Below are 13117 nucleotides of genomic sequence, written 5' to 3'. Positions count from 1 at the left end.
TGCCTAGAGCAAAGACGAGAAACGCTGTGGTCAGTTTCAACAGACACTGCATGATTCTCCGGCTCAGCGTGGGTGTCGATCACGAGGTCGCGGGAGAACCGAGAGGCAAAAAGCTGTGGGCGAACGGTCCAGTGGCACGAATCAGGTGCGGTCAGGCTGTTGGCAGCGGCAGGACGATGAAGACTGCGGTGGCGATCACCCGGTGAGCTTTTGAGTGCTGTGGGGGCGTGTCATCGCCCCTCCATCTTCTGGGACCATATGCAGGGCGTCACGCCAGCGGGACTACAGAGGGAAGATGGAGGCACCACTGCGCCCCTTCCTGCTCCTGACTCATCACCCATCTGTCTTTGCAGTTATGACTCAGATGCAACAACTACAGACCAGTATAGGCACTCATCAGAAACTACCAGCTATTGAGATCTGCTGACTGTGGAGGCCCTTTGAGTACAGCGTTCAAGACACTTAAGACGGTCCAATGTGGTCATAAAGCGATGGACATGGTCAGCGACAATACTCAGGCAGGCTGTGGTGTTTGAAGAGTGAATAACTGGTGCTATGGGTCCAAAGTGCCGAATGATTCATGCTCTCATGTTGTTTACAACAAATTCTTATCCTAACACCTGAATGTTGCTGCTCAGACGCTTCTTCTATTGTCCCAGTTTTCGTGGGCCAGTGTGAATTGTAGACCCAGTTTCCTGTCCTTAGCTGACAGGAGTGGCACACTGTATGGTCTTCTGCTGCTGTAGCAGCAGGGTTCAATGCGTTTTGTGTTCCGAGATGCTATTCTGCATATTTGGTGGTTATTCGAGTTACTATTTCCTTCCTATCCGCTTGAAGCAGTCTGACCAGTCTCCTCTGTCATCAACAAAGCTTTCACAAAACTCACTGGATGTTATCTGTTTCAGACAGTTGTCTGTAAGGGTCACGGTCCTTTAGAGAAAAGCTCGAGTTAGCAAACAAAAGAAACTCCCAGCTGCTGATTTTTACTCATATGAAGCCACCGAGGTTATAAGACTTCAAAGTAATAATCTTAGAATAAAATCACTTTAAGGGTTTTTGTAGAATTTGTTTATCGGATAATTTTCCTAAATTTCAAGAGTCGTTTAATATCCGCTTAATGCTTAGACTGCCCCAAGTATTATCATTACTACTGTACATTTTATCAGTACTTCTCTGAAGCACAGAACTGTGTATTGATAAAGTGACAGATCGATGAATCAATATTAAATCACTAGCAGCTCTAATATTAACACTCAGTGCTGCTTTCTTCTTTAAAAAGGCCACTTCACCCCAAAAATCAAACATATATTTTCCTCTTATGGCTTTCTTGCAAGTTCATTTAAAACTACAATGTCAGGAAGCAAGCTAGCAGCTACCTGACATTGTAGTTCAGCTGAGGGGAGGATACCATGAATGTTTACATCCTGTCACAGCTCATTACGAAGAAGAACCTCTACCCAAGGGTAGAGGGGCACTTGTTTCTGCACACTTCCTGGTAACCAGGTCATGATTTCTAGAAATTTTAACCCACTGCGCAGAACATTATAGGGTGAAAATCTCTCTTTACTCACAGATTACCTTAGTTTGATCAATCTTATGATAAATAGAAATAAGTTTCAAGTTAAAACCAGCTTTCAATAAATAGCAATGATCCTTTAAGTGTGGATAAAGACTTGCACAGGATGAAGACCAGCTGAGGTGTCGGGCTGAAAAGCCCTGGACTGACTCTCGAGCCTTAAGCAGACTCTTCTGATTTATGGCCTCTGCACTGCTTACAAGGCTGCCGGTCACCAGACAAGAATAATGACTCTGAGATGACAAAAATGGGAGGCGTGAGTAAAAAACCCAGTGAAGTCATATGAAGAAATAAAAGAAGAGAGAAGATAAAGGCCACTGAGAGAGAAAGATACAGAGACAGAGAGAGACTAAAGCACTAAGAGATCGATATGAATCGGTGTGCAGCTCAGTGCAGTGCAGCAGTCCTAACTGAGCTGTCACTCAAACTGGCCCGCCTCTGAACACCCATCTTCAGGGAGCTTTTAAAGAGCAGCACTACACCACGTCAGACAAATGATCTACCTCCACTCATCCATGCACACGGAGGCTGCAAACACACTGAAGGGGCGGCCTCACTCGCTTATCTTGGGAGGAATTTCCCTGCTTAAAAGAAGCTAAAACTGAAGATCTAATCTATGAATACCGGGATCATCACGTGGGGTCAACATGTGTGTAATCAGACTTACAAAATCCCAAAAATGCAGTGCAACTGAAAGTGTCCAGACACAAGCTATAAGCAGGAATGCCAATCATTCTTCTCTTTTCGGTTTCTCAGCTCATCCGTTTCACTCTGCAGATAATTTTTTACATGAAGGATCCAGTGCAGTCCAGGCTGGGCATTTGTACAGCAAGACAAAGAAAGCTGCACACCATGTTTGTATATTTTTACACAAGCTTGCAGGCTCAGGCCCAGTCTATACAAATGGCTTCCCTGCCGCCTCCCAGCTATGACCAACTGACCTCAGACCAGACCTCACCGGCCTAGGCTGCCGGGGGCTTCCCATAATGGACTATTTCTTCTTCACTCCCTCTGTGTTTATACAGGACTCTGGATTTAATCATTAGATATTAATAATCTCTGGCTCTCAGACACAGTGAGTCTTTTGTCCGGTCTTCCTCCCATCACCCTATAACCAGTCACGACAGATGGCCGCTCCTTCCTGAGCCTGATTCTTTCAGATGTTTCTTCCTGTTAAAAGGGAGTTTTTCCTTCCGACTTTTGCCAAGTGCTTGCTCATACTGGGTCGTCTCATTGTTGGGGTTTTCTCTGTATTATTGTCGGGTCTTTTGGTGAACAGGATTCGAACATTATAGGACGGATCGTTGTTGCTTATGACAGGAAGTTACAGGTATGACTAGTCGGAGGAGAACATCAACACATTATCTAAAGGAGCACAACATAACGAGGTCATCACAGTGCTCACATCAGAATTCAACAACTCTACATTCAGCAAAGCTCCTCATAGACCAGTAACGAGCGAGACGTCCTCACTGGGACGTTGGAGCCTCTGAAGACATCACAATCAATCCAGACTGACCGGCTATCTTAATACCGACTCAACACTGACTGAATCGCATCCTACCAACACTCCGAACATGCCACGACTCCCTGAGTAAAATAGGAACCATCTATTTTCTTATAGGTGATTTTACAAACTCGTAGAAACGGTTGATTTCTCCACACCCTCATCCTGCTCCACTTCCTCTTTGCGTCATGTCAATGAAACATTACCGTCATGCTCATTGAATTGCACATCCTCTGGAGTGCACCCTCTCAACAGCAAGTTCCTGCTACAAGCAACATTTACTCAGCAATAAAGACACCTTGCATAAAGTGGAACAGGATTGTAATGAGGTGTAATAATGAAACAAAGCAGCAGGAGTCTGTGTGTTCATTGTGTTGGAAAATTAAAAAAAAAAAAAAAAAAAATTGGATGAAATGCAGGTGGTCCTCACTTGAGCGGCTCATCGAAGCGGATGGTGGCGGCGCAGTGGAAGACTATGTTGATGCAGGTGGTGAGCTTCTCCACATCCTCTGGGCTGATGGCCAGGCCCGGCTGCGTCAGCTCGCTGCTGATTGGGATGATCTTCTGGTGGAAATCGGGGTTTTCCTCCCTCACACGGTCGAAAAGCTGCCAGACAAAACAGAAATCACTAAAGGAAAGACTTTTATGTCTTAGCTAATTCATCAGCAGCGTTCAAATAATCGAACATTTAAATGCCATATACATTTTTCTTAAACTTGAAGAAGGCTGTGCTTTCTCGTAAGATGTGGACATTGGCATTGCATTGATGCTGTGTACGAAGTGAGCTGTATAAACAAACTTTGCTTATAGCTGTCAGGGAGAGAAGAACTATTACAGTCGACTCAAACACTAAAACACCATGGCAAGGAACGCAAATGTACTTTGCATAATCGCTTCAGGTGAGGAGATTGTTCTGATGCAAATGACCTGTACATTTTCATTTCACCAAAGCAGCGATAGTCAACGTGGACGAGATAAGACCGGTCAGACTGGACTGTTTAGAATCGCAACTTAACTCAAAATGTGGAAACAGCACATAGAAAGGAAAGCAAACAGACTGAAAAGTAAACTCACCTCATGAGTAGTAATGTTGTATTAGAGTGCATCTGTTTTAACAGGGTGGACCTAGTAACTCTCATTTTGCTGCTCTACCTTATTGAAAGCTACTAAAACAAAAGGAAAGATGCGTCCAATTGAGTTTCAAAGCAGCATTAATTCCAATTATAATCATGACAGTTAATCGATAAATGAGCTCTGTGAATTGACTATGAAGTCTTAATTAAAGGTGCCTTTTTTCACTAATGAATGGCTTCAACTAAAAGAAGATGGGACTAGGTGTTAAGCCAGGTAGGCTACAGATGTGAGAGCAGAGAGAGAGAAAAAAAAAAAAAAAGTAGCGTGCCTGCCACCGACCAATGAGATTTATCCATCTGTGCCATGAGTCACACTGTGGAGTGTTTCTTGATAAATGTCTCAAAGTAAACACGGGTCAGTGAGTCAGCTTGCAAAAGTAATCTCCTCTCTAAAGAAAGGAATTCACTCCCCGTTTTATACAAAAACACTATCAGGGCTGTAAACCTCTGACCTCTATCTGACAGGGCCATTTGTGCCGCTGTTCGCCGCGCTCTGCTGTACATTCATGCGGAAACGCAAACCCTACTCGTGTTATTCCACCTGTTTACGCTGCCGTTCCCCGACTTCGTGCCGGAGAAAATATTCCAACATGGAGGCGGGGATTATGTGAAGTCTCGTCTAGATTTACCGGCTCGTGTATCACACGCCGTTCGCTGCCCGACACCCTGCAGAGAGCTGAGCATGTCAAGCCAATGTTTGAGTCAGGAGATGCTTCCCAAAGGCAGCGGAGTCAGATGTCATGCATTTATCTGTGCAGCTCCTACCAGGAAATTTGGCTTTGCCTTGCTGCACAGAGCAGCTGTGTTCAAAAGGCCTTTCACAGACAGATATTAAAGGATGAGAAGGAGAAAAGAAGGGGAGTGAGAGGGGAAGTGAAGGGATTGGCATCAAAACGCGTGCGCTCTGTTATGGAAGTGCTGCCCTGTGTGTGTCAGCTGTCCTAAAAGCAGAGATCTCTCGCTTAGAGGACAGAAGTTGACTTAAACAGCTCTTTACAGTCATGCTCTGTATCCTCATCAATCCCTTGCTTTTTAATGGCACCCTACTCGCTCCCAATACTGTACACCATACTGCCCATATTAGGAACGAGCCCGCATGTACAGTATGCACTGTCATAACATCTGAGAGAAAGGGGTGGGGTTGGGGGGGTGTAAGGGATTTTCTCCATGCTCATGTAGAGCCGTTATTATTATGTAATGAAAAGTAACAGCGTTATCTCCCTCTGCTCGAGGCCAACAGCTGGTAGTAACGGAGTCTGCAGGGAGCAGGAGCAGAGGAAAAGATTCTGTGTGCAGCTTTCTCCAAAAAATATCAGCACTGCAAAAACTGTCCTTTCTGTGCTGCATGATTCAAGGAGCCGCCTTTTTTGGTTTTTCCTTGAACACAAATATAACAAAAACTGAACTTTCCCCAAGTGCTTATGCTCTGCTCTACTCGCATGTGATGAGGCTCAAGGGTAGCTGTCATCAGCTAAAAGAGCTCCGGCGGTAGGACAACGTATTCACAGCTCTGACACTTAAAGAAAGAAGTGTTAAAACTCCAACAAGTGTTTTCACAAATGCCGCCCAAGCACACGCAAAATTTACAGTGCAACTGTGGCTTAATGAGATTTGCAACATTTCTTCAGGCTAAAACCACGTTAGCAACCCAGCAACTGAAAAAGGGTGAGTAATTTCCTCCATCCTCTGACCACAAACGGTGCAGAGCATGACGAACATAACAGTATGTAAGCTGATATTCTTGATATAACACAGACAGTGCAGAAAGACTAAACTGATGAGGTTACTGCTTGCCAACTTTAAACAATATATAACAAGCTATATAATGATAGTAAAGCTGCCATTTCTCCACATCAGAAGTAGCCAGTTGAGGTGGGAATCTGGGCATCTCACTAGGATGCCTCATTGGACACCTCCTAGGTGAGGGCTTTAAGGAATGTAGGGACCCTGGGGGAAGTTCCAGGATATACAGGAGAGATTATTAATACTGCTAGCTTGGGAACGCCTCATTCTCCAGAAGAGTGGACATATTGAATGTTGAATGTGGAACTGCCAGGAAGGAAGAAAAGAGGAAGACAACAGAGAAGATTCATGGGTGTAATGAAAAATGACATGCAGGGGGCGAGTGTCACAGAGAGGACACTGGGGATAAGATGAGATGGAGGCAGATGATCTACTGAAGAAGAAGGCAAGTATTTCCTGGTTAACAGTTATCGCAGATATCGGCGCATCTCCAATATTTATACTTAAAATACTACTGTTCTTTGAAAACTAAGTTTATTTTAAAAGAAAGTGAGTGCAGCTTTTATGTGTAACAGTCCTCATCCTTCCCATAGTTTATGATTTGCAGTAGAGCTTCCTGTGATGTTCTGGATGATCTCTTAAGAGACAAGTGCCACTTTGTTGCGACAGCCCCGTCCTGACTTCACCCTACCAGCACACGTAATAAAATAAAAATAGGGAAATACAGCATTTACTCAACAGCATACGTTTATCAACTTACTGGCAAAGTCCGCCTGCAAAACATAGCTCAGATTTTCTTTGGCAAAACGAGAAACGAGCTGCCAGGAACAAAGAAAGCCTCCTCTACATTTGAACTCGTAGTAGGTGAGCAGGTACACAAGCAGCTCTGAGCAAGAAGCTTCTTCTTTCTCTCCCAGCTGCTCACTTCTCTCTTATCTGGTTGTGTGAAACTGTACTCTCTGCTACACACAGAAATGCAGTCTCCATGCACTACACAATCAGTATGCACGTTTAAAAAGGATTAAATGAATAAATATTACATTTTGTCGTGCATTCTGACTACAGCTCACCAAATCATGGCACGTGCAGATCACTGAAGCACTTGTAACCCAAAGTTAAACTACAGAAAAAGCCAGAACGGAGAAAGAGCATCAGGGTCAAAAGGGTGAAAGAGGGCGTACAATGTGAGCTTCAGAGAGCTCTTTGTTACAGGCGCAGGCAGAGAATGGCATTGTGGGATTGAGGCCCTGCTTTGTAAAAAGCTCTCTGGGCGATAAGTGGCCTGTGCCAGCCTTCCACTGCACGTATTTACCACTGCACCCTTCTCCAACTCACGGGTGTTAGTGAGCAAACCGCCTTGTACAGGAAGACAATAGCCCACCAGTTTGGAGGATGCTGTGAGGGTGGGGGTGGGTGTTGGAGGGTGAAACATCACCACAGCCAAGTGTTTCAGTGCTGCATCCTGAAACAAAGTCATGGCCTTGAACAAGCAGCAGTTTCAGAAGTATAAAGTAACTCCTTTGGTTTAACGCACAGGTCTGAATGTGGTCATCACCTGTACTTCCAGTGCAATCGAGTGTCATTTTGTAGACCCAAAGGGCAATAAATCCTCCATCAAGAGTGCTTCAAGCAGCCACTGTGTGGACTTTCACAGAAACCCAACACTAATGGCACTTTCCTTTCAGCCCACCAAACCGAGATGCCATTTGAACAGCCTCACTTCTCGCTAACTGCCCTTTAACTCCACTCTTCTTGCGTGTTTTTTTTTTTTTTTTTTTTTTACTGGACCCTTCACACAGACCATTTCCTCGATTCTCCAGGACCAAAAAAGTTCAAAGAGAGCTGCACAAAATGAGCAAAAAGACGACACACAAAAGCTGTGAGATCATTGGCGATGTCTCAGACTGTTATGCTGCCAAAATGTCAGGTAACAATGGGACACAGCACAAAGCAGAGCTAATGATAGGTATGCTTTGCACGCTTCAGGTCCAACGTGACCTCCTGAGAGGCTGGTGGCCCCGGCAGCAAACCAGAAGAGTCATAATGCTTTTAAACAAAGTCCCACATTTCTTTCTTCCTCTTTGTCTTTCTTATATCAGACCTAGGAGTGTAATTTCTGTAATTTTTCTAAAGCCGGCACCTCAGTTTTGTTTACATGCAGCTCTTCTGCACTTTGAATGAGTGACAGTACATATAAAAACATCCTGTTTGGTCACCTAGGTGACAATACATCCTGTCACCGCCTGTTGTCTTTGTTCCCCAACACGTTTTCCAGCACGGCTTCCACAACAAATGCATGCAATACCCTGAATGTTTTCAATGCTTCCGTCAGACACAGGGTTGCATAACCTTGCTGGCTTCATCAGTCTTTTCAGCCCTGCAGCATGCAACAGTCCCCCTGTGGATGCATCCTGCTGCTGTCTGATACAAAATAAAAGTTTCATAAGATAATTTTCTTTTTAAAATTAAATTGACTTTTTTTTTTCTTCAGTTGGATCTCGTCAGAAGTCTATTTGTAAAGTAAAACTTCATTTCTGATCCTCACAAAAGTGCAAAATAACGGGCGGCTGGCTTAGCCTCAACTTTATATCGGCAAGAAAGTTTGAAATGCACTGCACAGCTGGTTCTATGGACAACGAATGGGAAGCATAGAGCAGATATTTTGATATTAGCTTGACTGCTTTGAAACCTGCACATGTAGGTTACTCAGAGGTCATCAGATTAATGGAAAAGAATGTGTATGTTTGAAAGGAGATAAAGACAGGGGTACACAGCTACTGCCTAATGCCTCTCCATCTTTAATCAGTAAACAAATTCAGTTTCTTGACCTCGAGCCAAGACTCACATTCATGGAACCCTTCTCTTTTAATCTGTTCATTTGTAGCACCTTTCCCCGCCGACTACCTGAGACGACCATACCGGGTAGTTTATATTAGCCGGGGAAGCTCTACCACAACGTGTTAGAAAGAAGCAATTAATGTATCTGTACCTCCAGTGCCGACCTCCATTTCCTGGCATGCACTGACTAAATTAGTCAAATAATAGGATACTCGCACAAACCAAATCTCCTCCTGGGCTGTCAACAAAAGGTTCTAGATAGGGTGAAGGATGCTGAATAACCATCGTTATATTTCCAGATACCAGTGAGGTTCCCTCTCTCCCGTCTGCCTCAGTGACAACACCCGCGGTAAGGATGAAGCGCTGAGCCAGGGGAGAAATCAGAAATGCAAGGACTCTCATGGGAAGCTGTGAAGGAGGACAGATGTGTCTAACCCTCCTGAAGCTCTCAGCAAATTAAGGGAAAAAAATGGGTTCATTTCCAATCGTCTCCCGTGATATAAAACATACATTTTACAATCCTGTGTCACAACACATTTCAGCACACTCCTCCTCACAGTTAAAAACAAAACAAAACAGAAAACCCCCCCAAAACAATACCTGCCGTTTCAGAAATACCGCCTTAATAACGATTAGCTTTTTCTGGGTACCTGGCACCAAGATACCAAAAAATAGTTGATGAAAATAGGTGGAACAAGGTAAATGCAGGAGGGAGAGTTCTGGTTTACCTGGCAGCAAATGCCGCCTTTACAAGGCTTTATATTTCACGACTTGCTTAAGAGAGACAATACCCATTCTCTCTATTCAGCCATCTCATCCAACTGATCACGATTTGTGGGGAACAGCTCACTAAAGCAAAGTAATGAAAATGGAGGGTTTTCTCATGCCTGTGCTTACGTCGTACACTCAACTGAAGCGATCAATACGAGGGCAGTAATCAAGTCTGCGGTGACAGCAAATGCAGAGTTTCTGGGCTTGGCGTTCGGGAGGCCGCTGGCTTCCAGTCTTTAAGACAATGACCTCCTGCTGAGCGAAGGGGAATTTTATTACCCTCCAAGAGCAAAAGGAGAGACATAAGCAAGATTGTGTGCGCTGCTTGCTTTTCTGCCCATATTAAATGCTGCAGATAATTAGCTGTGCTCTCTTACCATTTATAAATGCCAAGTTCACTTGATAATTAATTCCAGCACTCCCCTCCTCAGCGTTAACTCTTTGTGCTTGTCACAGGAAAGCCCATCATTGTTTGAGTACCGGATTTACAGCAGTCTGGTGCCACCAATCTACAAGGCCTCTCTGGACCTTTTATAGTTTTGCTCAGGCAGTAAAAGGTCAGAGTGACATTAGCTCAAAACAAATCTCATTGCATTCGCAGCCATTTGCACTCTGCTTTTATGCAGAAAGAATGTGATCATTAACCACATGTGATGCACTGGATTAGACAAATGATGTCCGATTTGAGTCAATAGTCATAGTAATGATTTATTAGGTGCACCTGCTCAGTGACTCATTAATGCAAATATCTAATCAACCAATCATATGGCAGAAACTCAGTGCATTTAGGCATGCAGACACGGTCAAGTCGACCTGCTGAAGCATCAGAATGGGAAACAAAGGAGAACAGATAACCACAGTGGTAAATAACCCAAGCACCACTCCCGTCAGCTTGCTTTACCCACTACCTGGGGACCACTGGGCATCACCATCATGCCAAAGCTCAAATCCTGAACATTACCATTAGTTCACGGCTCTCAAATGGCCTCGACAGCCAGCAGATCTCAATCCTGTAGATCACCTTTGGGATGTGATGGTGCAATGGGAGACCACAAATCGAACACAAATCTTCTGCAGCTGTGTGATGCTATCATGTCAACATGGACCAGAATCTGAGGAAGACTTCCAGCACCTTGTTGAATCTGTGACATGACTATGAAAAGGCAGTTCTGAAAGAAAAGTGGGCCGAATCTCTTACAAACAATAAAGTGACGTTAAATATTTCGTTTGAAGACATTCTTTTTGAAGAATGTGGATCGCCAACAACTGTGTATATTATTTCCGTCTACTATTAAAATATCATCTTTAAGGCAACACGTCAGAAACTAGGTTCTTTCACACTGATCTGAGGGTGTTTCCGAGGACAAAACCGCCTCTCTGTGACCCTCTCTGCCCCTTTAATGACAGGAAACAGGATTGCATTCATCTCGACCAGACCAAATCTGAAACCATGTGTTTTCGTTCTTTAGTTAAGCCCCATTTGTTGACTTCACTTGCCTCCAGCTGTTCATACAATATTAAAAAGCCTTGATTCATGATTTGATTCTTTAAATACTTCAGGGTTATTTTTCTTTCAAGGATGAGATACAGAATATAAAACGCATTCTCAGACTAGGGCTGTTCGATATAACGATATATATCGGATCACGATATAAAAACTTCTATCGTTTCATTTTACGCTATTGTTTGTTTTGTGGTGTCGCAAAATAAACTGTTCACGGCAATATTTTTTCATCATTTTGATGGTCACTGTATTGGCTCTATTAATTTCTTAAAGTTCTCTCTTTCTCTTATATTTATTATAAACACACTATGGACGGACAAGCGCCTGTTTTTATGCGTTGTCCTTAGCAACAATAACGATAAAACCATCGCGTGTCCGATTGTTTATTTTCCACATAAACCTTTCAGAATAAAGCTCAAGATCCTGTTGAGACTTTTCAAAATAAACCAAATCACGTGAAAGAGTATGCAGAGTATTTACGGATGAGAAGTAAAAAAAAAGAGCCGTCAGGTGCTAAAAAATAAACCTTAGACTCAAACGTTAGAACAGGCTTTTTCCCCGCAGCACGCCGTGTAATAAATACTCAAAGAAAACAGTGGCCGTTACAACTTATGTCTAAAAATGTATCGTTTCATGCATCTGTTAAAACATTCGACTCCAGGTACACGACGCCCAGCTGGAAACACTTCATGCAAGTCGAGCTGCCCGAGATTCACAGAATTTTTGGAAAATTTTAAGTTTTTGTGATTTATATCGTTATCGGACGATAGATGTCTTAAATCGGGATATGAGATTTTGGTCACATCGCACAGCCTTATCTCAGACAGACATAAAAGTTGGCTAACAGACACAGATACCAGCTGTATAACAGCCTAATAAAATACCTGAATTTCATTCATCAAAACTGAAGCACAAACTTACTGGACATTAACATTTTAACTAATTAATTCTAGTAAAAATACTCCAAAAGACATCAACACTACAAATAGAGACTTGAGGTACGGTTCAGGGACTAATGGTGCAGCCGGTGTTGGGACACCTGAGAGAATACACCCACTAACTTTAAGCCTTAAGCCAACAATCTGTTGAGGTAGGAACAGGAAACTGAAGACGTCTGGAAGCAGCCACATGTGGCACCTCCAGGGACTGCAGTTCTCAACACTTTCAGCCTCACAGAAACATGGCGTTTCAGGTAGTCAGGTAGTCTCCCTCCACATACATCTGTGGAACACTGAGCAGGGCTGAAACAAGCTCCGGAAGAACACCCCCTCTTCCCAAACGGCTTCACCAGCAACCTTTATTATGCTGGTCTGTTTCATAAACTTGACTTAATTTGTGGACTAACTACATGCAATCCTTTTCATTCTCTCTCGAGGGAGGAGTGTTAGAGCTTTAGGTCACCTCATTCTGTTTGCCTAATTCATGCTATTGCACGACAAACAACCACAGAGGAACAAATGGCATGCTGAAGGCCAGACTAGCTGCCATATCATGTGCTCTAAATAGTCATCTCTTTGCAGGAGTCAGAGCAGCAAATGCCAAGTCACTGCATGCACCTTCATCCTTAGATTGCTGTTTAAACATACACACCTCAACACACCTTAAACACACTGCAATGCACACTGGCACACATTAAGTGAAGGATTTAGCTAATAAGCACTAAATCAGGAATTAACATTGGGAAACAGGATAAGAACAGGCTGACGTTTCCCCGGGGAGCGATAGATAGATGCTTCAGATGCTGGCAGCTGGCACGAATTTCATGCCCAGCTCCACAAGTGAAGCCCAGGGTTGCCCGTCAGGGACAGCAGCAATCAATGAAACTTGAATATTTATACTGCTGGAAAGATCACCTGGCTGTGGATGCAAACAAGAGGAAATCAATACAACAGTGCAGTTATATTAGATCAAAGTGTAATAATGGGTAAACGACTGAAAACCACAGAGAAGGGAGAGGACCCCATCCATAGTCACGGCTGTTTTCACATTGACATTTAATTTGTAAAAAACGAAATAGTGTCACACTTTTGTTACTTGTGTTTCAC

The 13117-nt window shown here is 43.5% G+C and overlaps 1 protein-coding gene across 4 annotated transcripts in view; it reads right to left on the bottom strand.

The window, feature by feature from the left end:
- The window catches only part of si:dkey-97m3.1 (fatty acyl-CoA reductase 1), a 62646-nt gene that overhangs the window by 17254 nt on the left and 32275 nt on the right, over nucleotides 1–13117 (bottom strand). For all 4 annotated transcript variants that reach the window (XR_013093899.1, XM_004548381.5, XM_004548380.5 and 1 more), the window contains one exon: nucleotides 3514–3689. Coding sequence is in view for 3 of the 4 variants with exons in the window: in XM_004548381.5 (XP_004548438.1) it covers nucleotides 3514–3689 (176 nt within the window). In the remaining variant the exon portion in view is untranslated. The remainder of the gene's footprint in view (nucleotides 1–3513; nucleotides 3690–13117) is intronic.

This window comes from Maylandia zebra, linkage group LG17 (assembly GCF_041146795.1).
Source record: "Maylandia zebra isolate NMK-2024a linkage group LG17, Mzebra_GT3a, whole genome shotgun sequence".
Lineage (NCBI taxonomy): Eukaryota > Metazoa > Chordata > Actinopteri > Cichliformes > Cichlidae > Maylandia > Maylandia zebra.
Note: the sequence above shows the minus strand (reverse complement) of the source record. Positions and strands in the feature narration are given on the sequence as shown.